This window comes from Colletotrichum costaricense, assembly GCF_030867565.1.
Source record: "Colletotrichum costaricense strain IMI 309622 chromosome Unknown Scaffold_7.1, whole genome shotgun sequence".
Lineage (NCBI taxonomy): Eukaryota > Fungi > Ascomycota > Sordariomycetes > Glomerellales > Glomerellaceae > Colletotrichum > Colletotrichum costaricense.
In genome coordinates, this window is record NW_026848236.1 from 1,933,791 (window position 1) to 1,955,684 (window position 21,894).

Consider the following 21,894-nt stretch of genomic DNA (forward strand, 5'->3'; position numbering starts at 1 on the left):
CCAAGCAAATGCCGAGGCGGTCTGACGGTCTCGAGGAGGAAAGTCGAGGATGAAAGCAGAAAAGAAAGTTGAGGTTGGATGGAGATGGAGGAGGTCCAACGAGACCGAAGCAAACACCAGGGTAGCACAGGCCGGGGGAGCCTGCCGGAGCCAGGGGTATTGAATGGATTCGCCAATCGAGGAAGCTCCAGGGTTGGATAATTAGCAGGCGTTACTTTACGCCAGGCACGTTGCAGTGAACCTTGTTCACTCAGGTCCCAGGAGCAAGTCTGAAGTTTGAACTTGGCAATGCCGGACAGAAGCCGCGGTGGCATCCCACGCGGAACTTGTTTGCTTGTCAGTGTCAATCAAATTGCACTGACAGAGCGAGGTGCATTTAACAGCCGGCCAAAGTATCCACAGGTAACCAGGCAAATGCAACTTGGTGAGATATAATTGGGGTCAGTAGCTCATCGTATCAGGCCCACGGGGGAGAGTCGAGTTCGATCAGATCGTCCCCGACTGACAGCTCAAATAGTGAACAATGCGCTCGATCCTGTAATTTGCTTCATTGGCGCTTACGTGGGCCGCCTCAAGAGTCGGAAGTAGGCTGGACCGAATTTCTGCTCGCTGACCAGATCATCGTAGAAATTCTACCAACTTAGCTTCCTGCCCATTCCTTTTGTTGAGTGCGAGCGTGCGAGAACTGATCGATGTGAAGGCAGGATCGAGAATGCCGTTGCGCTAAGTCGACGAGCATCAAATCCTTAGGCTAAATGATATGTCACTTCTCAACAACGGCTTTTGTGGCCCGTTGTCTCCAACAACGACAACAGCTGGGTCCGTGAATGTGAGAGAATTGGCGCTTTTGGCGACTGGGCTCCTTTCTCCTCTCTGCGGGCTTTGGCTGTCGAACGCCATTCTCTCGGGAGAGGCTTGCCTACTACGCGCGCCACTTGAAGCAGTTGGCGGGCTCTAAGCTTCACTGTCTCACTCGCTGAAGACAGCTGTCGATTCATGATTAACAGCCACTTGATGATCAATTCGATGGACCAGTGGACTATCCGACAACTCTTAATTTGCAAGTGGCAATGGGGATAACGTCTCAAATCTTAAAGGCGCCCGTCAGCATTCGAGGTCCGGCCTACAACACAGACGATCCGATGACCGGTTGACCGGGTCCCATGACAGCAAACATCAAAGACCTCAGGGCTCAGCCGTGGCGTGTTTGCTTGTCTTTCTGTGCCGCATGTCAAATACACACTCAAGATTAAAACCTCTGTGTCCCGAGGTTGGCCCGTCAGGAAAAAGAAAGTGAACGGTGAGTGGTCAGATTATGACGTGGTTTGCATGAGCGGGGGCTGGGCCCCTATATTCCGAAGAGGGAGGGGAAACACCGGCAAAGTCAACGATAAGGAGCTGTATTAAGGATCCATAACTACGGCTGGGAGAGCATGATCATGTCGGTGCACAGGGCCCTCCGTACGGGAGGTATTCTGCTCTCGGCTCACTCCGTGTCGGGCCCGGGTGCGGGGTACGTTGTGAGGACGGAACGGCAATGGGGTGGGGTCTCAAGCTTTGGGGACGCATAGGCCCTCCCGCCGACACGATGGCCGAATGTCTCCCATCATGAGATGACCACGTCATTGCTAAGGCTGATATCATGATCCAGTATGCTAGATGCGCCGTGGTGACTGCCTCAGTATCCAAATTGAGACAGATGGAGATCATGCCGGACGAATTGTCCCGCTCTTGAGTTACCTCAGCAAAGCTCAACCGAATGTGCAAGCGGACGGTTGTCTCCGGGCTCCCATGCAATGAATCGAATTGTTGAGTGCGATCAGAAAATACAGAGCCGCAAAGCTCCTACTCTCGGAAATTCAACCAATTATTTGCGCATTCATGTGAGGGAAGGAAATAGCGCCTGAGCCTAGACCGCACAATGTTTCTGTAATTGCAGTCACCATGACGTCGTTGATGAGGTATGTGGGTAACCGTTCTACCTATGCACCTACCTCCTTCTAGTTACTATACTTGTCTTGACGACACAATGGATAGTACCGGTAGATTCCTTGCTGTCTTTGCTTCGGTCGCTATAATTCTTTCCCTCAGAAGTCTCGTCCTTCCTTGACATCCCAAACATTGCTCATCCATCTACACCTCTGTGCATCCACAGGCTCAGTAATCGCCCACACCACAATGACAGACAAATCCCAGTTCGAGGAAGGTATGTTACTTATGTCATGATACTGCGCAACAGAGAGAAAGCTCACAACTCGTTACCAGGTTACAAGGTGCCGGTCACAGACCAGAGCTTCCCCGGCAAGGAGGGAAAGCTGCCCGTCACCCCTCTTTTCGACAGAGTCCCAACTGCAGATGGCGGCTCCAAGCTGTATCAAGCTGCAGGAAAGCTTGAAGGCCTGAAAGCCGTCATTACTGGTGGTGACTCTGGCATCGGCCGCGCCACAGCAATTCTCTTTGCCATGGAGGGCGCCGATTCGCTCATTGCGTATCTCCCTGACGAGGAGGAGGATGCTCAGGAAACCAAGAAGCGTGTCGAGTCCTACGGTCGCAAATGCCACCTCATCGCAACTGATATCACTGATGCCGCCAACTGCCAAAAGATTGTCGACGCTGCGCTGAAGAAGCTCGGAGGCATCGACATCCTCTTCAACAATGCCGCATACCAGATGATGGTCGAGAATATCAAGGACTTGAAGGAGTAAGTTGTATAAGCCGGCTCGCTGCTTTTCCCCGCGTACTAACAGACATTGCAGGGACCAGTGGATTCACACTTTCAACACCAATATCCACCCCATTTTCTACCTTTCTAAATACGCCTTACCTCATATGAAGAAGGGCGCAACCATTATCAACAACGCCAGCATCAACGCTTATATCGGCCGTCCTGATCTCTTGGATTACACCTCCACTAAGGGCGCCATCATCTCCTTCACTCGTGGGTTGAGCAATCAATACTGCGACAAGGGCATTCGCGTCAACGCGATTGCACCCGGCCCGGTCTGGACTCCATTGATCCCCGCGACCATGAATGAAAAGGCTCAAAAGGAGTTCACAAGTCCCATTGGACGCCCGTCGCAGCCTTCAGAGATTGCGACGTGTGTGGTTTTCCTGGCTTCCACCGACAGTGCAAGCATCACCGGACAGACGATCCACTGCAACGGCGGTGTCATTGTCAACGGCTAAAGAGGGAAGCGAGACATTTTGTGCTACATAGATACCGTACGCTCGGTACAGGTCCTGGTTTCTTAGACAGGGTGCTAAACATCAAGGTCTAGAGAACAAGTTAATAATTCCATGATCACAACTATTCACTGTGTGAGAATAGAAGAGAACCGTGGCCACCTCCATATTCTATTCTGATTCCAAGGGAAATCCAAAGAGCCTCAACTGCGGCGACCATTGAGCATGTGTTAGCAATTATCTTTTGCGGTGACCACATCCATCTGCTGAGAGACCGATTCGGCCGACGGCAAGGTCCCAGGCGGGAACGCTACCCACAAGAGATTGAATAGCGTGGATGAAACAGGGGACTGGGATGAAAAGAGACCAACCACAGGTCGCCAATCGTCCACCAACAGGAGGGGCGAGGGGCAGATGAGAAGCGCGTCGTGCTGCGTGCATGACCTGCATTTCTAGTGTGCTTCTGTTGCATGTCGGTCGATATTAGTACGTATTTGCGCTGGATTGACAAGTCTGTCCTCATTGGACGGAGGCAGACCGAATCCTGCCTAGATCATATGAACATTCAAACCCCTTTATCTCGCTTTCATTATCAACAGGATGTTGATGTTTTGGAAAAGCTACTTTGGCGGGGAATCGTGAACCGACCGAGCCGATCATAGGCGATGGTTAGCTGTCCACGTGCGATTGGCGTACGGATACCTAGGGCTGGTCCAACGAGGTTCCCGCGCTATGTTTACCTTGGTCGCAAGACAGGCCGTTAACACGCGCATGCAGATCATTGGATTCTCCTGCGCATCAGCACCTACACGATTCGTGGTTGAGCCGCAGGCCGTGACTTGGTTTCTGTTCTGTTACATGACACGTCGAAGCTTGCTGGGTTCTATCTCTGAGGGCGAACTGCTCGGGCCTTGACGTCGTTCCCGCAGGCGGGCCAGAGTCATGTTGCGGTCTCCTACCGTACTGCAAAATAGGCAGCGGGACGCAATGCAAACAAAGATCTCTGGGAAACTCTATTACTGCGTCGTGGTAATGGAGCGGGCCGCTGCTAAGGAAAGACAGAACGACGATGAGCATAACAAGGCAGATAATCTTGTACTCTGCTACGCCAGGAAGCAAGGTCCCCTTTGTCTAGGATCTCTTTCCTGGACAGGCGAACGGCCAATGGCACGCCAAGGCTGAGTCTGGGGGTGCTCGGCCCCCAAGAGCAGAAGTAATCTCTACCTTCTCTTGTCACGTCGCTACGCCCTCATTCGCAGGAAAGGCTGAGCTTTAGCAAGTACTGGGAACTTTGTCTCCAGATGTGACCAGAAGCGGCCCCTCCTCCAAAGAAGACGTGTCGCGCTTTCCCCTTCCCTCCTGCTTCCCTGTCGCAGGCCCATCCCTTCATTTTCCCTCTCCCCCTTCCAGAACAACTCATCTGGTCTGCTTGTTTTGGGCTGAGCCACCCACACATTCTCCGTCTGTTGTTTTCCTTCTTTTTCTCTCTTCTGCAACAAGAGCTTCGCCAGTCCTCTTCATGTCATTGTCTCTCTGGCCCTGCTGAGCTTTCTTCTTGCAACTGCTTGAACCCCTCGAGCCGTGCACAAACAACAGCTCCAACGAGCCCACTCCACCAATACCAAGTAAACAAACCGTCATTTTCGCATCGCATTCCCGTCGCATTCCTCACGTTCGAATACCCAAAGGCTACCATGGCCGCCGCAACGTACAAGCAGTTCTTGACTGCTCCCAACTCGTCGCTGCTCGCGCCCAACGCGACGCTCTACTACATTACCACCACTACCACTTACAATGGTCCTACCGATATCATTAAGCACCTCAACACTTTGCGCAACCAGGTGAAGAAGAAGAAGGAGGAGATCCTGGACATCGTCGAGGGCCGCGATGCTATCGCTGCAGAGGTTGACACTACCCTGGAGTTTGTCACTAGCGACGGCGCATACCTGCCTGGTCTCGACGACAACTTCCTGTCTGACCGGACTGTCTACCTTCCGATTGTTTGTGCTGCCCCGCGTTCCTTACTTTGTAGCTTGAACTTGGCTAACCGCTCCGTTGTCAACAGATGCACGTCGTGAACTTCGATAGCGAGGGCAGGATCACCCAGATTCGCCAATCTTGGGACCAGGGCGCCCTTCTCAAGCAGTGCGATATCATTGGAAAGTCGGGCCGCAACTGGCCCATCCGGGATAGCACGGAGCAAATCAAGTTGATCACCAAGGGCTTGAAGGCCAACGGCAAGGTCGATGCCCCGGCTCCCGACTTCAACGAGTTGACCCATCGATCGCGAGGCAGCTCAACCAATGTGCTGCGAGACCCCCATGCTTCTCTGTCTCTGTTTGCGCCCAGGGAGGAGCAGGAAGAAGAGGCACCCCGAGCTGTTGTGTCACCTTATGCGGGTACCCGACCTCAGCAACGGTCCTTCAACGATATCCTTGGCCCCCAGCATGAGGAACCTAGCTCCCCCAGCGCCGGACGTGAGCGCGATGAGTCTCCAAGCAAGTTTGGCGCTCCCAAGGCTGGAGCCGGAAAGAACTTCCAGCCCAGTCGCTTGTTCGACGCCGATGAGCACGCAGATGTGCCCGACAGCCCCGAGCAGAAGTCTCCCGAGAAGTTCTACAGACCCAACCCCAAGAAGTTCCAGCACTTTGACTTCGCCGATGGCTCAGACCCGCAAGATACTCCCAAGCCTGCCGAGGGTCGTCCCAAGGCTAGCAAGCACGACAGCAGTTGGTCTTTCGACGATTTCACGACGCCGCAAAAGATTAAGCCCGGGAAGACACTGCGCACTCAAGACGTCCGCCACTGGGACACCGATGTGAACAACTCGGCGATTAAGGAGACCCCTGTCGCCCGGCAGCAACAGGTCAAGGGACGCCGCGACGCCGAGGCGCACTTTGATTTCGAGGATGATGGCCCGCAAAAGACACCGCGTCCCGCGGGCCGACCCAAGGGCACTGCGCACAACACTGGCCTTCACCTGTATGAGAACAACCTGTACAGCGAAGACGGCAAGCCCCTTCCTGGAACCGACTCTGACCGCGCATTGGGTAACATTACAAACCTCAACCATCGTCACAAGGACTTTGACCCCCATTTCGCCATGACAGATGATTCGCCGAGCCAGTCAGGCCAGCAGGGGCGACCCGCAGTCAGCGACTCCCGCAAGAAGGTGGTGAGCAACATGGACTCCCACTGGGATTCATATGACGAGTCTCCCGCCTCTCAGAAGGAGAACAAGCCCCAGGTGCCCTCAAAGGGCAAGGGCGGTATTCACATCGCTGGAGACGGCATGGGCTCGAAGAAGGTCAAAGAGGAGAAGGAGGGCGACTCGAAGGGCATTCACATCGCCGGAGACGGCATGGGTGGCAAGAAGGGCACCAACCGCAACTGGCTCTACGGAGATGACGACCTCGAGGACATTCCCAAGGCCGTCCCTCCCAAAGGTGGCTCTGGCTTGACCTCGGCCCAGAAGAGCTTTTGGGACTTCTAAGCGCGACGGACGGACACCCTGGCATTCCTCGAAGGATGAAGTCAGCGCCACTGGCCCGGTGTCTTGTCTGTTCTTGTTACGATTAAATGTATTGTGCCACGCTGCCCATGATTCACGGGAGCGTTTTGTTGCTGCCAGTGTGCTGTTCCTTTCCCGGTTAGTCATCCTTCCACCATGCTGTCGCGTGATGGAGTGGTTCTCGGACTACGGGAAGTAGGATATCTGGCTAAGAATACCTGGATGTAAAATTGCTGTACCACCCATGAGAGAGAGGAGAGAAAGGCAGAGAGGTGAAGATAGAGGAGACGTTTTGAAGTAGGGGCGAGCGGAGGGCGAGGAAGAAGGTTCAAAATAGGTTCCTCTACCGCTTGTATTGTTGTACAGACATAGCCCATGATATCCAACAGACCGAACACATTTCTACCTACTCGGTTTCTTGGCAAACAACACTACTGGGAAGGATTGATACGATGCTGGTAGAACTGACGCGCTGACTGTAAAATCACGGCACCTAAACCTTGTGAAGAGTAGCCGACTACGGTCACTGTGAAGAACGGGTATTAAATGATGTTACAGTTGCCTTTTCTGACAATGGCTATACAGTGGATGTCACGATTTAGGCACTGCCCGTGAGGATCCATGATGCAGACAGGAACTGTGTGTTGTGTCATTCCCATTCTAATAGAAGCCATTCTTTCTGGTGATGATCTTTGGTCATCCAAATATGGAGGATATCTCCAATCACCTGGGCATAGAGCATACCACGGCATCAACATAAACGGTCAGAAAAAAAGTGTAAAGTACCAAGATCAGCCCCCCCGCAGGGTGTCCATACGCCACGCTGTTTATACCCCTCGCTTCCATATCCAGAAAACATCAAAAAAGAAAAAAAAAAAAAAAAAAAAAGGTTCTTCAACCGTTTCTGTACGTCGATAATAGCAGTAACCTCCCCCAAAACACACGAGTTGCTGCTTCAACACAAAAACTTGTACACGCGCTTCCACCTAGGCCACGACCGCCTCTCCTCCTGCTCCTGGGCAACCAGGATACCGAGGTTAAAGTCTCTTCGGCCCGTAGTGACGTCCATGTCCTCGATACGGATAAAAACGGTCCGGAAGTAAAACTTGTGCGCGACGTACATGATGGCCACAATGGGGAACGCGGCGTACCGCAAAAAGAAATTCTTCGCGACGGACTCGGCGTCCCAAGTCTCCCAGCCGACGGGGAAAGCACCGACCCAGAACTGGGCGATGAGCACGAGGACGTTCATGATGAGGCCGCACCACGAGCCGATGATGCCGACCTGGGAGCGGAAAGCGAGCTCGTGCAGGCCGTGGCCTTTACGGGCCCAGGCGTGGCGGAAGCGGATGTGGCAGAGGCAGATGGAAGCCCAGGTGAAGATGGATGACAGGCCCGAGATGGCGAGGAGCCAGTCGAGGACCTGGTCCTGCTGCTTCAAGTCGGCGAGGTAGGCGAGGAGACCGACGGCAGACGCGACGCCGATGGCCGTCAGAGGGCGACCTTTACGGTCGACGTACGAGAGGAAACGCGGGGCCTGGTGCTGGTCCGCCAGCGCGGCGAGGGTTCGAGAGGAACCGAAGACGGCAGAGTTACCGACGGAAAGGACGGCGATGAGGATGACGGCGTTCATGACGGAGGGCAGAATATCAATCTGGGCGTTCTCGATGGCAATGACAAAGGGGGAAGCGGTCGCATCGGCGGAGGAGGAAGCACCGAGGAGACGGGCCTCGTCGTAGGGCACAAGAAGCCCAATTAGAGTAAGGGCCACGACGTAAAATAGGGTAATGCGCCAGAACACCTGCTTGATGGCGGTTGGGAGGGATTTGCGAGGGTTCGCCGCTTCGGCCGCTGCCAGACCGACCAGCTCAGTACCGGCGAAAGCAAAGGCAGCGGTGACAAAGACGCTACAGAGGCCTTTGAAGCCATTGTGGAATGCCCCCGGTGTTTGCCAGAAGCGACCGCCAATATAGCCCGAGTCTGGAGTCCCGCCGCAGTTGAGAACGATCCCTAGTAAGCTGCGTGGTGATCAGAATTAGACCCCTGTAGCAACGGAGAGAAGACGGAAACTTACATGAAGCCAATCACCGCAATGATCTTGATAATTGAGAATATGAACTCGGCTTCGCCATACCCTTTAATACCAAAGAGATTGATAGCGACGATACCAATAAGGAAGATGGTGACAAAGTAAGCCTTGGTTATGCCCTCTTGCCAGTACGTTATTGTGATTGCAGCCGCAATGATTTCGAGAGGTAGTACAATAAGCCATTGCAGTGCATAGCTGTAGTATTTCGTCAGCGGTCTCTTCTCTCCATGGCGCTCACGAATGATGCGCGCAGGTGCTGCGCATACTCACTTCCAACCCATGGCAAAACCCCACGATGGGTCCAGAAATCGCGTGGAGTATGCCGAGAACGAACCCGCAACGGGGAAAGCAACAGCCAACTCCCCCAAAGCCTGACAAGTGCAGTATAACATTGCGCCCACGAGCGAAAAGGCAATCAGTAATGACGCCGGCCCGCCCACCTCGAGCGCCTGTCCAGAAGCCACGAACAGTCCCGTGCCGATGGAACCACCAATGGCAATCATCTGCAAATGCCGGCCCTTGAGCTTTCGCGAGAGGAGGGAGTGCGAGGTCTGTAGGTTGGCGAGTCGGATATCGTAGTAGTGCACGCCGTTCAGCACCCTCTCGTGGCCGGGCTCGAGGTCCAGAGATGAGTTGCTCTTTGGCCTGTGGATGCTGCCATCGGACATTTGCGAGGGCGCGCGCCTGAAGCTCTCGAGCACGCGGCTCAAGACACCCGGCGCGGGGCTCGGGTCGTAGATGGGTTCCCGCCGCATGCTATAGCTGCTCCCGAGGGTGAGGGAGTCTTCCTTGATCTTGATCGCACTGAGTTCCACGTCCTCGTTGTACGGCGCCATCCCCGTTTCCGTAGCGTGTCGGTATGTAAATGGTAGATATCAAGACTAGTGGGGGTCGTTGTCGCCGTCTACACCGCTCGTCACAGGTGATACTGTTGAGTCTGGCTCTGTGTCTGGCCGTGTGTTCGAATTGTTATCGTGTATATCGGTCGATCGTGAGATATGGCGTTCGTATGTCGGGTCGCTCGTTCGGTGAGACTTGGCGCGCTTTAGGCATCGGTCACCTCCGTCGAGAATCGCATGCCTGTTGCCGAGGAAATCTGGATGCGTAGAAGCAGGGTCTGACGCCGATAAGATGCCTGCAGATCGTCTCGAAGTATTGGCGTAATCGTCGGTAGAGAGCGTGGAGAGTTCGCGGATTAAGGAAACCGGTCGGCCTCGAAGTCTATGCCGCACACCAGGAGAAGGACAACGTTTCCGTGTACTAGTCGTTGCGACGAAAAGCGACGGACTACCGCCACCTAAAGGGGTTGGGTGACTGAGCGTGTGTGGTGAGGCTTATCATGCTGGGCCGACCAGCGCAGTTGCCGCATTGGCGTTGAAAGGTGACAGGATGGGATGGCTTGCTGGTCTAATCTGGTGACAAGGATACCCCCCCCCGACTGACAGACATGAGTTCCAAGTCGCCTTTTTCGGTCCTTCAGAACGTCGGCGACAGGATGAACTGGCTCGGCTTAAGGGTGCGACACTGGCGCCGACGAATGAGGGGAGAGGTGGTCATGGCTGGGCCAGGCTCGAATCCTTCACTTGTCCCTTGGCAATGGGCAGTTGCACTTGGAAATGGAATTGTCAGTGTGCCTGCCCCCCAACTTTGCCCCCCCCCCCCTCCCAAAGTCGCCCTAAACAGAGATGAATCCACTTCCGCTATCTCTCCCTCTTGCCCGTCCGTGCCTCTCACTCCGTCTCTCTCGCTTACCCAATGCCCACTGTTGCAACCGGTACGGGCCTGTGCTTGTCTGGGGTTCTTTAATGGAGACTAAATGGAGGCAGCATGACTGGGAGCCATAGATCGTCCAACTAGGAAGCTGGATGGCTCCACAGGGGAGACCGTTTCCCTGGTCGCATCGTGGGTTACCGTCTACTATGTAGGGATATTTGCTCAAGTCAATATTCGCCCACAGTCGTCCGTTCCCCTCTCCAAGACTCAAGAATAATGATGACACACCTGCTGAGCGCCGAAGCAAAACTCCCAATTGACTTTGTTCAATATGCAGGTGTCATGCCCTGCTTGCAGTCTGTTCGCAACTCTGTTTGCAGCTTCGCCTCAGACCTAATGTTTGACAGGCGCACAGATTGAGGCAGGTTGTCATCCCACGCCCCACATGCATCGAGGCACATACCTCCGATACCTAGGGTGCTTAGGTAGAATACAGAGTGCATTATCCCTTATCTCAGAACCGTATGTGCGGCGGCGTCAAGTCCTCACAAGTGAACAGGGAGTTGTGGAAGTATGTCTTTATATTCAGCGATTACTGCCATGAATAGCTGTAAAGCATTGCAATTCTGGCAGTGCAGAAAGGACGTCAAAAAGCAGTGGTAGCAAGACCATTGAGAGATACATTAGCCCATGTTTGAGCAGTATTTTTACAACAGCTAAATCATCATCCCATACAACGCCAGACTGTGTCGTTTGAATACGATGCCTCCAACGACAAAGACATGCTACTTTATATAAACATGCTCTCCCTGACTTCCATCACAGGTGAGCCTACATCAATGATATCATGCTTGTTCCTTTTGCTCCTCCTTTTTCTCTACAATCAGCTTTCCGTTGGCGTCTCTTGGCTTGCGCTGCCAGCCTGTGCTGAAGAGCTTGCCCATATCGAACCGGGGGAGCGGGTGCGCTTCCGTGTTGAAGACGACCTTGTCCATGGGCAACAAATCATCCGGTGAGAACAGGAGGTAGAAATACTTGAGCGTCTCGGCCTAGTCACACCGTGTTAGTTACCATGGCTTAGCAGTCAAGTAGAGTCCCACTTACCATCCAGAAACTTTCCAGGTTGTCACGCGTAACTGGGGGAATCGTGTTGGCGTCGCTCAAACTCGTAAAGCCTCCACCATCCTCGACCGAGGTGTAGTTGACAAACGACTTGAACATCTCCCAGCCCCATTCACGGTACTTGATGTCGCCAGTGATTCTCCACATGTAAAAGACACTCTCAATCGTCTCTGGTCGTTGGAGATTGTGGACATCCTGAGAGTGTACCTCAAAGTCCTGTCGCCACTTGGCATGCGGATCCGGATCAAAGTCCTTGGGTGGGTGATGCGAGGCCGAGGGAGATGCAGGTGGGTTGTCGATGTTGAAATAGGTGATCTCGGCGGCAAGCCCTGTCGCCATCCACTTGTACATGCCCCAACACGTCTGCATGAGCTCCCGGGCCAGCTTCATGTCCTCGTCCTTCTTCTTGTTCCATGTGGGTAATTTCCTGGCCTCTGCCTCGGGAATGCCTCCAGTCGCTCCCAAAGCAATGGTACCGGGCATGAAGCAAACAAGGTGGTCCATCTTTGGAGACAGTTCGTGATTCAGGCCAGAGGGGCGCTCTCCGAGAACAGTAAATCCAGAGGGTTTGCTGTAGGTTATCAGGTGCTTGCGGACTCCTGCTAGGGCTTCGTCCCACATCTCCAGGTAGACGGGCTCCTGCTTGTTCGTCTGCAGATACTGCTTGATCAGGTACTCATAGTACGAGTCTCCGCGGGAGCCCAGGCGAATGTTGTCTCCCCTGAACTCTCCCGTCGTGGCGTAGAGGTAGATGGGGACAAGTCCATCCTGAGCACCGTTATCGTCAACCACCTTCATGACCCGCTCGACCTTGTCCCAGAAGTCCTTTTCGCCGGTCAGCTTGGCTAGGTACTTGAACTCGAGCTGCAGTGTCGTCGTCTCTGCGGTCGAAGAGGCGCCGCCGTCAGCGTGGGATACGATGCCCTTGTAGGTGGCCAGGTTGACGCTGGCGTAGGGAACTCCTGACGGCGAGTCAAAGGCGCTCATCAGACGATCGGCCAGATCTTTTGCTTTTTCCAGGTACAAGTCCTCACCAGGCGCGCCTGGGTCGTCGTCTTTGATCGCGGCCAGCTCGGGGAACTCGGTGGACAGGTAATGCGCAGAGAGAAGGCCACCCATCATTCTGATGGTTGTCTCGAATGTGTTGACGTCTTGGTCTTGATCCCACGTCAAGTCGTTGGCAAGCCATTGCCTCGCATGGCTCAGGCGTGATGTCAAGTTCATCAACATCATGGTGTCGAGCGAATCGATGATAATCCAACCAAGACCCTTGGGTGCCATCTGTCGTCCGGTCTTCGCAATGGGGTGGTACTCGTCGTATCCTATGAACAAATTCGGCTATTAGTTTCCGAGCTCCATATGAACGAACACAATGTTACTAGCAAGCTCAAAGTCTTACCCCAGGCATAGCGTTCGTAGGCATCCCAGCTGAGCTCAAAGGCCTCAACTACTCTCTCCCGTCTCTTGAGCCAGTCCACCTTCTTGCCCGTGGGCTCTGTCGCACCAAGCCAGCCAGTCCATGTCGTTGCCGATTCGCGGGCCTTGGAGCCCTCTGAGAAGAAGCCAAAGAACCAGAGGCCTGTTACGAAGCAGAGGAGGGTGACGAGGATGGAGCGCTTCCGCCGCCAGAGAGGCCGAAACCTCCGGCTTGCGTGGTGGGCATAGGGCTTGTCCTTGTACATGGGAAGCTGGCCCTTGGTACCAAGAAGGTCTTCTACCCGCCCCTGCACACCGTGGAAGATACCAGAGTTGCCTCCACGGTAGGATCGGCTGCTGTTGGCAGAGGCACCCCAATATCTGTCCTCGAGTTGTCGCTGGGGATTGCTGAAGGAGGGAACGTTCTTTGGGACATTGAAAGACATGTCGTTCAGCGCAGTGGCTCCGGCTTCGACTGCTTTTTCTTTGATGTTATGGGCAGCTCGGGCGGCCGTGATTTTGAAAACGCTAAGGGCGGAGTTCTGATGTAGATTGAAAGGGTCGCGAACATTCATATTACGCCCTCAGCATTGTCGCAGTGTGGATCCGGCGGTTTCGAGCAAACGACGTGGGACGGGACGAACAGGTCGCAAACCTCGGGGGTCAACAACCTTGGAGGGAAAAGACTGTGAAGGAGGCTTGCAAAGACTGGTGCTCTGGCTCAAACCCCAGCAGCTTTGAGGAATGACAGTTGTACTGTGACGGCGTGGGATGTAGGAAAAATAACAAGAGAGACAAGAGCAACCAGCAACTGAGACTACCTAAGGAATCTCGATGATGTGGACTTTCTGACCCAGCTGGAGCGGGCCAGTGAGTGACACCTCTCGGTCGCGCAAAGGTGTCCCGTCGGGTCTTAGAGGTAAGGTGCCGACCACTCTACCCGCTAACCCACTGTATTTCCTCACAGCGCACGCTCACTGGTGGACGGGACAGGAACCTACGGAAAGGCGGCACTTGTGCCCAGCGTACCATGCACCTTCGTCATGATGGATCGATGCGTTTGAATCTTTATTGTTCGGTACCTAGTTCTTATGGTCTTTTGACCACCGATCTCGCATACATGCAACTGTCTGTGATTGCGAGTCCTTTTTTCGGTCTACGCGATGCTTTCAGACTACTGCGCACTGCCTTCTGTATTCGTAAGGTAGCTAGCTCCATTGAGACCATTACTCCCATCTGCTTCAGCCTGATGGCATCGAGCATTATGTGTACAAATCACTCATTGGCAAAATGAACACTCCCAGAAATCCTAGTGTCGCATTCCGTCTTAGTTTAGTGTGTAGTAGTACAATGGCTATTCCCAATCGTCGCAATGCTCAATCATGTGTATGTTGTGTTTCAACGCGTAAAAGCGCTGCTTCCCTTACAGAAGCATACGTCTGGGATCCTCAATGTACTCCTTGACCTTGACCAAGAACTGAACAGCTTCTCTTCCGTCAAGAAGGCGGTGATCGTAGGTAAGCGCCAAGTACATCATGGGGCGGATCTCGATCTTGCCGTTGATGGCCACTGCGCGATCCTTGACTGCGTGGAGTCCGAGGACGGCAGTCTGGGGAAGGTTGATAATGGGGGTGCCCATCAGCGAGCCAAAGACACCGCCGTTGCTGATGGTGAAGGTACCGCCAGCCATGTCCTCGATCGTCAGCTTGTTGTCGCGGGCCTGTGATAGCTCCATGTTAGCGTTGAACCTCGATGACGTAGTAGGGTCATCGTCCATACCTTCTTGCCCATGTCGGCAATGGCCTTCTCGATGCCGAGCATGTCCAGCGACTCGGTGTTGCGCACGACAGGGGTGACGAGACCCTTTTCAGTGGCGACCGCAACGCTGATGTCGACATAGTCGCGGTATACAATCGTGTCGCCGCCGTTGGGGCCCTCGATGGAGGCGTTGACGGCCGGGATATCGCGCATGGCCAGGACGCAAGCGCGAGAGAAGGCGCTCATGAAACCAAGCTTGACACCAGTCTTCTTGAGGACGTCATCGCGGTAAAGCTTGCGGAACTCAATAAGGGAGGACATGTCAACCTCGTTGAAGGTGGTAAGCGAGGCCGCTGTGTTCTGCGACTGCTTGAGTCTTTCGGCGATTCGGAGGCGCATGCGGTTCATTTTCACCTGCGAAGACGCCCAGTCAGCTCTATTGCTCATGGAGAAGATTGCACGCAAAAATTGGGTGGTAGACCTACGCGACGTTCCTCACGGCTGCCAAACACCGGAGCAGCGCTGGTTGCCGACTCCTTCTCGGGAGCGGGAGCAGGTTTTGACGTCTCCTTTGCCGGGGCAGCGGGCTTACTGGCGGGCGCATCATCCTTGGGCGCCTCCTTCTTAGGTTCCGGCTTCGATTCTGACTTGGACTCTGGCTTTGACTCGGGCTCCGAGTTCTTCTCTGGGGCAGGCTTGGATTCGCTTGAGCTGGACTTCTCGCCTCCAAGCTCCATCTTGACGATATCCTGGCCGACAGTGACGGTGTCCTCCTCGTTGACCAAAAATTCCTTGATCGTACCGGCCTCGGGAGCGTTAACAGCAACATCGATCTGTGCAACAAGAGAAAGAACTGCGGTCAGCAATAGGAACGTCATGTTTTCCCCAGAGACACCAGATGAACAAAGCTACCTTGTCAGTCTCGATGGTGGCAATCTCCTCATCCTGCTCTACAAAGTCGCCGACCTGCTTCGACCACTGCTTCAGGGTACCTTCGGAAATGGACTCAGCCATCTGCGGCACTTGGACGATTTTGTCGGCATAGCTGCGGACGTGCTGCATCATCTGGGGAAGCTGCAGCGGCAGCGAACGCGGCTGGTACCGGCGCAGCGGCACGGAGCGCGCAGTCGCGACAAGTCTTCTCGAGAGCATCGTGACGGGTGTTCGATGAGGTGTGTGGGGAAAAGGAGAGAAGAGATGAGTGTGGTTGTGTTTTCTGTTTTTTGGGTGCACTCTGGTAGGCTGGCAAGCTGGTCACAGGTCTGCAGGAGACCCACAGGTTGGCAATGGCAGCAGCATAGCTGTAGTGGAAGCGGTTCTCTCCGTGTGTACGCCCGTAGCGAGTAGCCTTCTGCCGTCAAATAGGTACCCTTACCTCGGATAGCACTCAGCCACGGCCGGCTTGGAGCCTGCCCTGTAGTTTTTTCTCGCCGGGACAAATACGGAGTACATGCCGATCCTTCCGACGCTGGGACAGATGGAATTCCCAAGAGGCAGTGTCACTGGCAAATTGGCACCGGAACTATCGTGTTGGCCATCTTTCACTGTCACCAGCAGGTAGGCAGGACAGAAGGGCTCAATCTAAGGTAGGAGCCTTTGATATACAGACAAAGTGACGAAGAAAGAGTTTCAGGCATGGACGGTCTCCCATTCAAGTTGCAAAGTGCTACTACTATTAGATACGTACCGGAACGAAGTAGCCGACTTAAAGATTGGGTATCCGTACCTTGAGGCCAGTGGGGCTCTCAAGGGCACAACCGACACCCAACTCGTCGTACAGTCGATGGCCTGCATCCGAGCATTTCAACTTCAAGAGGGATACGGCCCGGGAAAATAGACGTCTGCCGCATCGAGACCCCTGAAATCGACTCGGTCTATGTTCACATTATACGTGTGAGCCAACGGAGAGTCGCGTCTGCCCTCCAGTGCCACGACTGATCATTCCCCTACAGTCGACGTTGCATCCTCATCAGTCGAGTTCTCAGGGATATTTGGACCTATTTCACATGAACAAGGAAAACACAAATCCAACTCTGGAGGGCACACATTGTCTACGTTAAAAATGACGTTTAAGGACTTCCCATTTTTGACTCCTGAGGAGTTTTCCGAAATATGCCATCATTTCGATAGCCAGTATTGCCGTGCTACCTTGGGCCCGATGCGACGGCGTTGGAAAATGAGGGTATGCACGGCACTTGATACATCATTCGCCTCGGGCGTTGAATACACTACTTATTTGCAAATCATCCGGCCACTCGAGGCTACTTTGGACTGCGGCGATCTCTCATCCGTTCTGGATCATTTTTCATTTGGCGATGGTGCTTCGGAAAAGGATGCTCTGGGACTGGGTGATGAGGCCATGATTGATGCTGAAGAATCCGACGAGGTAATGTTCCAGGCTCTTCTTATACGACACGCTGCTTATGTTCACTCACATACGGCAGGCTGCGCTCTCCAGGTCACACGTTCCTGATTCCGGTCACGTCGTCTACGAAGTGCACTGGCATCCCACATATCGGATGCCTTGCCTGTGGTTCACATTACACGGACTGCCAGCCGACGAGCCTGCATTCAACCTTGACACTGTCTTTCGAAGACTGGTGCCCGATCAGTTCAAGGATGCTCTCCGACGGTCTAGCGGAATTGGAGGGATCTCCGGCGACGTAAGTGTGCATCAGCTGCGGACCAGTCAATTAAATCTTCTGAAAGAGACCGTCTGTAGGTCTGTACTAACAATCGAGGTCGCAGCACCACCCTCTCACGGGATTACCGTCATTCTTCATCCATCCATGCCTCCTCGGTGACGCCATGTCGGGTTTCAACTGTTCCAAGGAGCAGTACATGATGCTATGGCTCGGCCTGGTTGGCGGATGCGTCGGGCTCTGGGTGCCCAAAGAGATGGCCCTGGATCCAACCAGCTGAAGCTCACCGCCGCCGGGACTTCCTGCCTTCTCTCACCCTGTTTGAACTGAAATGCAAGGCTGAAATCCTCAATCGTCGTCGCTGTCCTCTTCCATGGCAACATCGCTGTCCTCGTCTTCTTCCTCGTCTCTGGTCCGCTTCTGGCCTCTTGCATCAGCCGTCTGCGCGTCAGCCATGGTTTGATCATCACCGGCTGCCGGCTTCGTCGTGGTGGCCCCCGTGGCCGCCGCTGATGCGGCACCAGGTGCGGGAGCGTTGAAGATGCTCTTCTGAAGATCCGTCACTTCGGTGCTGGAAGCTCCTGCTGTCGAGTTTGGCATCTTGTATGTGCCGTCTAATTTGGCGACGAAGTCGGACTTGGACTTTGCGTACTGGACGTTCTGTTCACGGTCTCGTCAGCGAAATCCCTTATGATCCTCTACTCTCAAGGTCGCATACCAGGGGCCGACCGAGGAACTCAAAGCCTTCAAGGGAGCGCATGGCCTGGGTCGCTGTCTGGATATCGCGGAAGGTGATGTGGGCTTGCCCTCGCATCTTCATGGTCTTCATGGCGACGATGTCGAGAACGGGGCCGTATGTGGAGAACAGCAAGTAAAGTTCGGTTCGCAAGTCGGCTTTTTGTATCTTGTTCGACGGGAGATTTGTGACATATAGCCTACAATCATTAGCGATTGCCTCTTGTTTCCTGGGTTTCTGACTTACGTCTGGTTCGGAGCAACAGTTGCAACTTTGGCGGGTAGTGATGCGTTTGGCGCGAGGCCACGGGGAGGGGCGACCGCTGCCATTGTGCAGTATGATGAACGGAAGTGTGAGATGATATGAGGCCTTTGCGGAAATCGTCAATTGCTCGACAGTGTGTGTTCGGTGTGGGTATGGTCTCGAGGTGGCGCGTAGCGATATTCGTCCTCGTTGAATCGTCGCGGTACCGATTTTTTGTGATGAACGTCCGGCCACCGCACTGTAGTTAGTCGAGTAGCCTTCGGAGCTTCACTGCTAGCGCCGCCAATCGATCCCATGGACGCCGGGGTGTGGCCTTAGGTTCAGAGCTGTGCACGAAACAGAATGGTGCGAATGCCATGTTGCCCTGTCGGAAGACCTACCTAACCTACCTACGTAACGCCCCTCTCTGCCCCACCAATGTGCACCTCCCAGACGGTACGTTGTAGTGTATGCAATGCATGCACCTTACGTATGTATGTAGAGCCTGGGGGAGATACATTGCCTTGCTTGGACGGAGGCCAGCCAGCATCAACTAGCACTGCCTCAAGCGATCACTTCATCTGCCAACATCGCCAACTCTGCTCTTTCCACACTCCCTCAACAACCTCCGACTCATTCTAGATCGTGGTAGTAGAGAGCTATACTCCTATCACGAAGCAATCGTTCATCATGGCGGCCCCTCAGGTTCACCACCTCTTCCACGCGCCCATCGCGGACCACTCCTTCTCTGCCGACCGCCAGACGCTCGCTATCGCTCGCGATTCTACCATTGAGCTCTACGGACCTACTGGAAACTCTTTCAAGCTCAAGGATGAGCTCAAAGGACACGACAAGACCGTCACGAGTGTCGACATTGCTCCCAACAGCGGCCGCATTGTCTCCTGCTCTCAAGGTATGTCAATGCGCGCTAATTCTGTCCTGTCTCCGAGTCGAGAATAGCAACTGACCTCCCGCGATAGACAGAAATGCTCTTGTCTGGGAGCCCTCGCCGACCGGATACAAGCCCACACTTGTCCTCCTCCGAATCAGCCGCGCCGCGACCTTTGTGCGATGGTCCCCCTCCGAGACCAAGTTCGCCGTCGGATCGGGCGACCGCGTGATTGCCGTCTGCTACTTTGAGGAGGAGAACGACTGGTGGGTGTCGAAGCACCTGAAGAAGCCCATTCGCAGCACCATCACATCCGTCGCATGGCACCCAAACTCCGTTCTGCTTGCTGCCGGATCTACCGACGCCCACGCCAGAGTTCTGTCCAGTTTCATCAAGGGTGTCGACGCCCGCCCCGAGCCGACCGCTTGGGGTGAAAGATTGCCGTTCAACACCGTCTGCGGAGAATACTTGAACAACTCTGCCGGCTGGGTTCACTCTGTCTCCTTTTCGCCGAGCGGAAATGCCCTGGCGTTTGCTGCTCACGATAGCAGCATTACTGTCGTATACCCCAGTGCCCCTGAACAGCCTCCCCGCGCCGTTGTCACCATCACCACCCAGTTGCTTCCCTTCATGAGCCTTCTGTGGAGCTCAGAGGATGAGATCATTGCCGCAGGCTACGACTGTGAAGCCTTCCGCTTCAAGGGCGGCGAAGGCGGCTGGAGCCTTGCTGGTACTCTCGAGTCAAAGGGCCGACCCGGGCTTAGCGACGCCCGCGAAGAGTCTGCGCTCAACATGTTCAGGCAGATGGATCTCAAGGGCAAGGCTACGGACGATACCAAGCTCAAGACGGTACATCAGAACACTGTCACCACACTGCGTTCCTATGAAGAGTCTGGCGGTAACTTGACAAAGTTTACCTGTAAGTTTTCGAATCCCTTTGTTCACTGGTGTCGAATGCTAACTAGAGATGAAGCCAGCGGTGTCGACGGGAGAATCGTCATTTGGAGCACTTAGACAACCTTTCATAGCAAGCTTTCAATGGCAATACCACGATGTTTCAGATACTCACCTCCATATTGTGAGCTGACATGCTAGCACCTAGTGACACGTTCTCGACAGTTCTTTCCGAGAACATTGATCAAGAGGCCTCGGTCGCTCGACGTCCGGTTCTATACAAATACGGCTTGTAAGATCCTCTAACTCAGGTTGACCTTCCAAGTGGCGTTGATAATCAACATTCAACATGGAGCAGTACGGCAGAGAACCCGAGCCTCAGCGCTCACCCAGCACATTCATCTACAATCTTGCGTTCAGACCAAAGGATCAGAATTCGGCGCCCTGTGTGAACTCAATGACTGTACAAGCTTCGCCTATGCCACCTCACTTTGATTCACAACTCCACGCCGGTTCTCTCCTTGAACGACGCGCTCTGGCTGGACGCACTATCCACGGCATGCCACTTGCGCCATTAACTGTGCAAATTCCGCACCGAAATGACATGGACATATCCGTGGCGGATTTTGGCGCGTTAGATGACGGCTTCTTGCGGTTTCTTACACGACACCAATCTCATAAGGAGAGGTATGCTCTAGCAATGAGGATTCGCTCGGTTCAGGACATTTGTCTACGAGCTAGCCAGAAGTATCACGAACGACGACGCAGGCAAGCCAGAAACGATCGCAGAAGAGAACGCAGAGAAGAGCGCAGAGGCAATTCAAGGGGGGGTTGCTTGAGAAGGTTTCGTGGAGGCAGTCGTCGCCCCGGTCCCTACGATCGACCCGTTGAACGAGATTCGCACCATTATTCTTCGTCTTCAGCGTCTTCCACCGCCAGCGACTCGGTCTCGAATGAATCGCTTCTGAAGAGCACCGGCCGGATTTGCAATCATCTCTGGGAACAAGCCAACGTAGACGCACTAAATGAATTCATGGGTGGGGGGAAGCAGCGGGAAGCAGCGACAACCATGGCGCAGCTGCTAGAATGGGCGGAAGCGGTCGTGGAGTGCAGTAATCGCAGCAGGCGCAGTTACCCTCCCGACAGGTCGGACTTATTGCGATTACTCGAAGCTGCAAAGAATTTGTGCGGCTGGCTTGGTGACAGTGACGGGGAAGCAGAACTTGGAGAAGTTGAGGGCGCTGTGACATTCTATCTCATCTTTGGAGTGGCATAGACATTAGGGAAAGGTGGATCATGTTTTTTTTGGTGATGTTGGTGCGAGCTCAATAATAAAGGACAAGCGAAATGGTAGGAAATGCCTCTAGCTGTCTGATATCAATAGCGAAATCGTGTATTTGATCCTGAGTTGACGAATATTAAAAGAAGTCAAAGTTTTCCTTCCCAAGACTCTTTCAACATGTATGAATGTCAGACTGAAACATGATACTTGGCTCTGGCCTCACACTTTCTGAATGCAATGCTTCTTTCTGTCCTTGCGAGGTATTCAATGGATCCAGATTCTTGGACGAAACAAACGGTGAGATTCATGTCTTTGAGATATTCTGGCGGGGTCAAAGCAATGGAATGGAAACAAGCACATGCAGTTGGGCTATCTTCTCCGTGCCTACCTGAGATACCTAACATGCTAGCGTACTG

At 53.9% G+C, this 21,894-nt stretch overlaps 9 protein-coding genes across 9 annotated transcripts; 5 read left to right on the plus strand and 4 right to left on the minus strand.

Annotated features, from left to right (window-relative positions):
- Nucleotides 1–2,178: 2,178 nt before the first annotated feature.
- CCOS01_07822 (short-chain dehydrogenase) lies at nucleotides 2,179–3,186 on the plus strand (the record flags this gene model as incomplete). Its single annotated transcript, XM_060455985.1, has 3 exons — nucleotides 2,179–2,206; nucleotides 2,266–2,701; nucleotides 2,757–3,186. 3 exons carry the CDS (start codon nucleotides 2,179–2,181, stop codon nucleotides 3,184–3,186), a joined length of 894 nt encoding a protein of 297 aa, XP_060313877.1.
- Nucleotides 3,187–4,877: 1,691 nt separating this feature from the next.
- CCOS01_07823 (uncharacterized protein) lies at nucleotides 4,878–6,676 on the plus strand (the record flags this gene model as incomplete). Its single annotated transcript, XM_060455986.1, has 2 exons — nucleotides 4,878–5,183; nucleotides 5,249–6,676. 2 exons carry the CDS (start codon nucleotides 4,878–4,880, stop codon nucleotides 6,674–6,676), a joined length of 1,734 nt encoding a protein of 577 aa, XP_060313878.1.
- Nucleotides 6,677–7,649: 973 nt separating this feature from the next.
- Nucleotides 7,650–9,538, minus strand: CCOS01_07824 (amino acid permease; the record flags this gene model as incomplete). The annotated part of the gene is made up of 3 exons (XM_060455987.1): nucleotides 7,650–8,712; nucleotides 8,769–8,978; nucleotides 9,054–9,538. The coding sequence occupies 3 exons, from the start codon at nucleotides 9,536–9,538 to the stop codon at nucleotides 7,650–7,652; spliced, it is 1,758 nt and encodes a 585-aa protein (XP_060313879.1).
- Nucleotides 9,539–11,341: 1,803 nt separating this feature from the next.
- Nucleotides 11,342–13,609, minus strand: CCOS01_07825 (glycosyl hydrolase family 47; the record flags this gene model as incomplete). Its single annotated transcript, XM_060455988.1, has 3 exons — nucleotides 11,342–11,545; nucleotides 11,601–12,940; nucleotides 13,018–13,609. 3 exons carry the CDS (start codon nucleotides 13,607–13,609, stop codon nucleotides 11,342–11,344), a joined length of 2,136 nt encoding a protein of 711 aa, XP_060313880.1.
- An 848-nt stretch (nucleotides 13,610–14,457) lies between these two features.
- Nucleotides 14,458–15,944, minus strand: CCOS01_07826 (2-oxoacid dehydrogenase acyltransferase; the record flags this gene model as incomplete). Its single annotated transcript, XM_060455989.1, has 4 exons — nucleotides 14,458–14,754; nucleotides 14,814–15,206; nucleotides 15,278–15,625; nucleotides 15,705–15,944. The coding sequence occupies 4 exons, from the start codon at nucleotides 15,942–15,944 to the stop codon at nucleotides 14,458–14,460; spliced, it is 1,278 nt and encodes a 425-aa protein (XP_060313881.1).
- A 910-nt stretch (nucleotides 15,945–16,854) lies between these two features.
- CCOS01_07827 (uncharacterized protein) lies at nucleotides 16,855–17,714 on the plus strand (the record flags this gene model as incomplete). Its single annotated transcript, XM_060455990.1, has 3 exons — nucleotides 16,855–17,178; nucleotides 17,237–17,455; nucleotides 17,541–17,714. 3 exons carry the CDS (start codon nucleotides 16,855–16,857, stop codon nucleotides 17,712–17,714), a joined length of 717 nt encoding a protein of 238 aa, XP_060313882.1.
- Nucleotides 17,715–17,782: 68 nt separating this feature from the next.
- CCOS01_07828 (RNA recognition domain-containing protein) lies at nucleotides 17,783–18,499 on the minus strand (the record flags this gene model as incomplete). Its single annotated transcript, XM_060455991.1, has 3 exons — nucleotides 17,783–18,094; nucleotides 18,153–18,369; nucleotides 18,417–18,499. The coding sequence occupies 3 exons, from the start codon at nucleotides 18,497–18,499 to the stop codon at nucleotides 17,783–17,785; spliced, it is 612 nt and encodes a 203-aa protein (XP_060313883.1).
- Nucleotides 18,500–19,103: 604 nt separating this feature from the next.
- CCOS01_07829 (WD repeat domain-containing protein) lies at nucleotides 19,104–20,316 on the plus strand (the record flags this gene model as incomplete). The annotated part of the gene is made up of 3 exons (XM_060455992.1): nucleotides 19,104–19,326; nucleotides 19,394–20,221; nucleotides 20,276–20,316. The coding sequence occupies 3 exons, from the start codon at nucleotides 19,104–19,106 to the stop codon at nucleotides 20,314–20,316; spliced, it is 1,092 nt and encodes a 363-aa protein (XP_060313884.1).
- Nucleotides 20,317–20,545: 229 nt separating this feature from the next.
- On the plus strand, nucleotides 20,546–21,472 carry CCOS01_07830 (uncharacterized protein; the record flags this gene model as incomplete). The annotated part of the gene is made up of 1 exon (XM_060455993.1): nucleotides 20,546–21,472. One exon carries the CDS (start codon nucleotides 20,546–20,548, stop codon nucleotides 21,470–21,472), a length of 927 nt encoding a protein of 308 aa, XP_060313885.1.
- Between the last annotated feature and the right edge of the window lie 422 nt (nucleotides 21,473–21,894).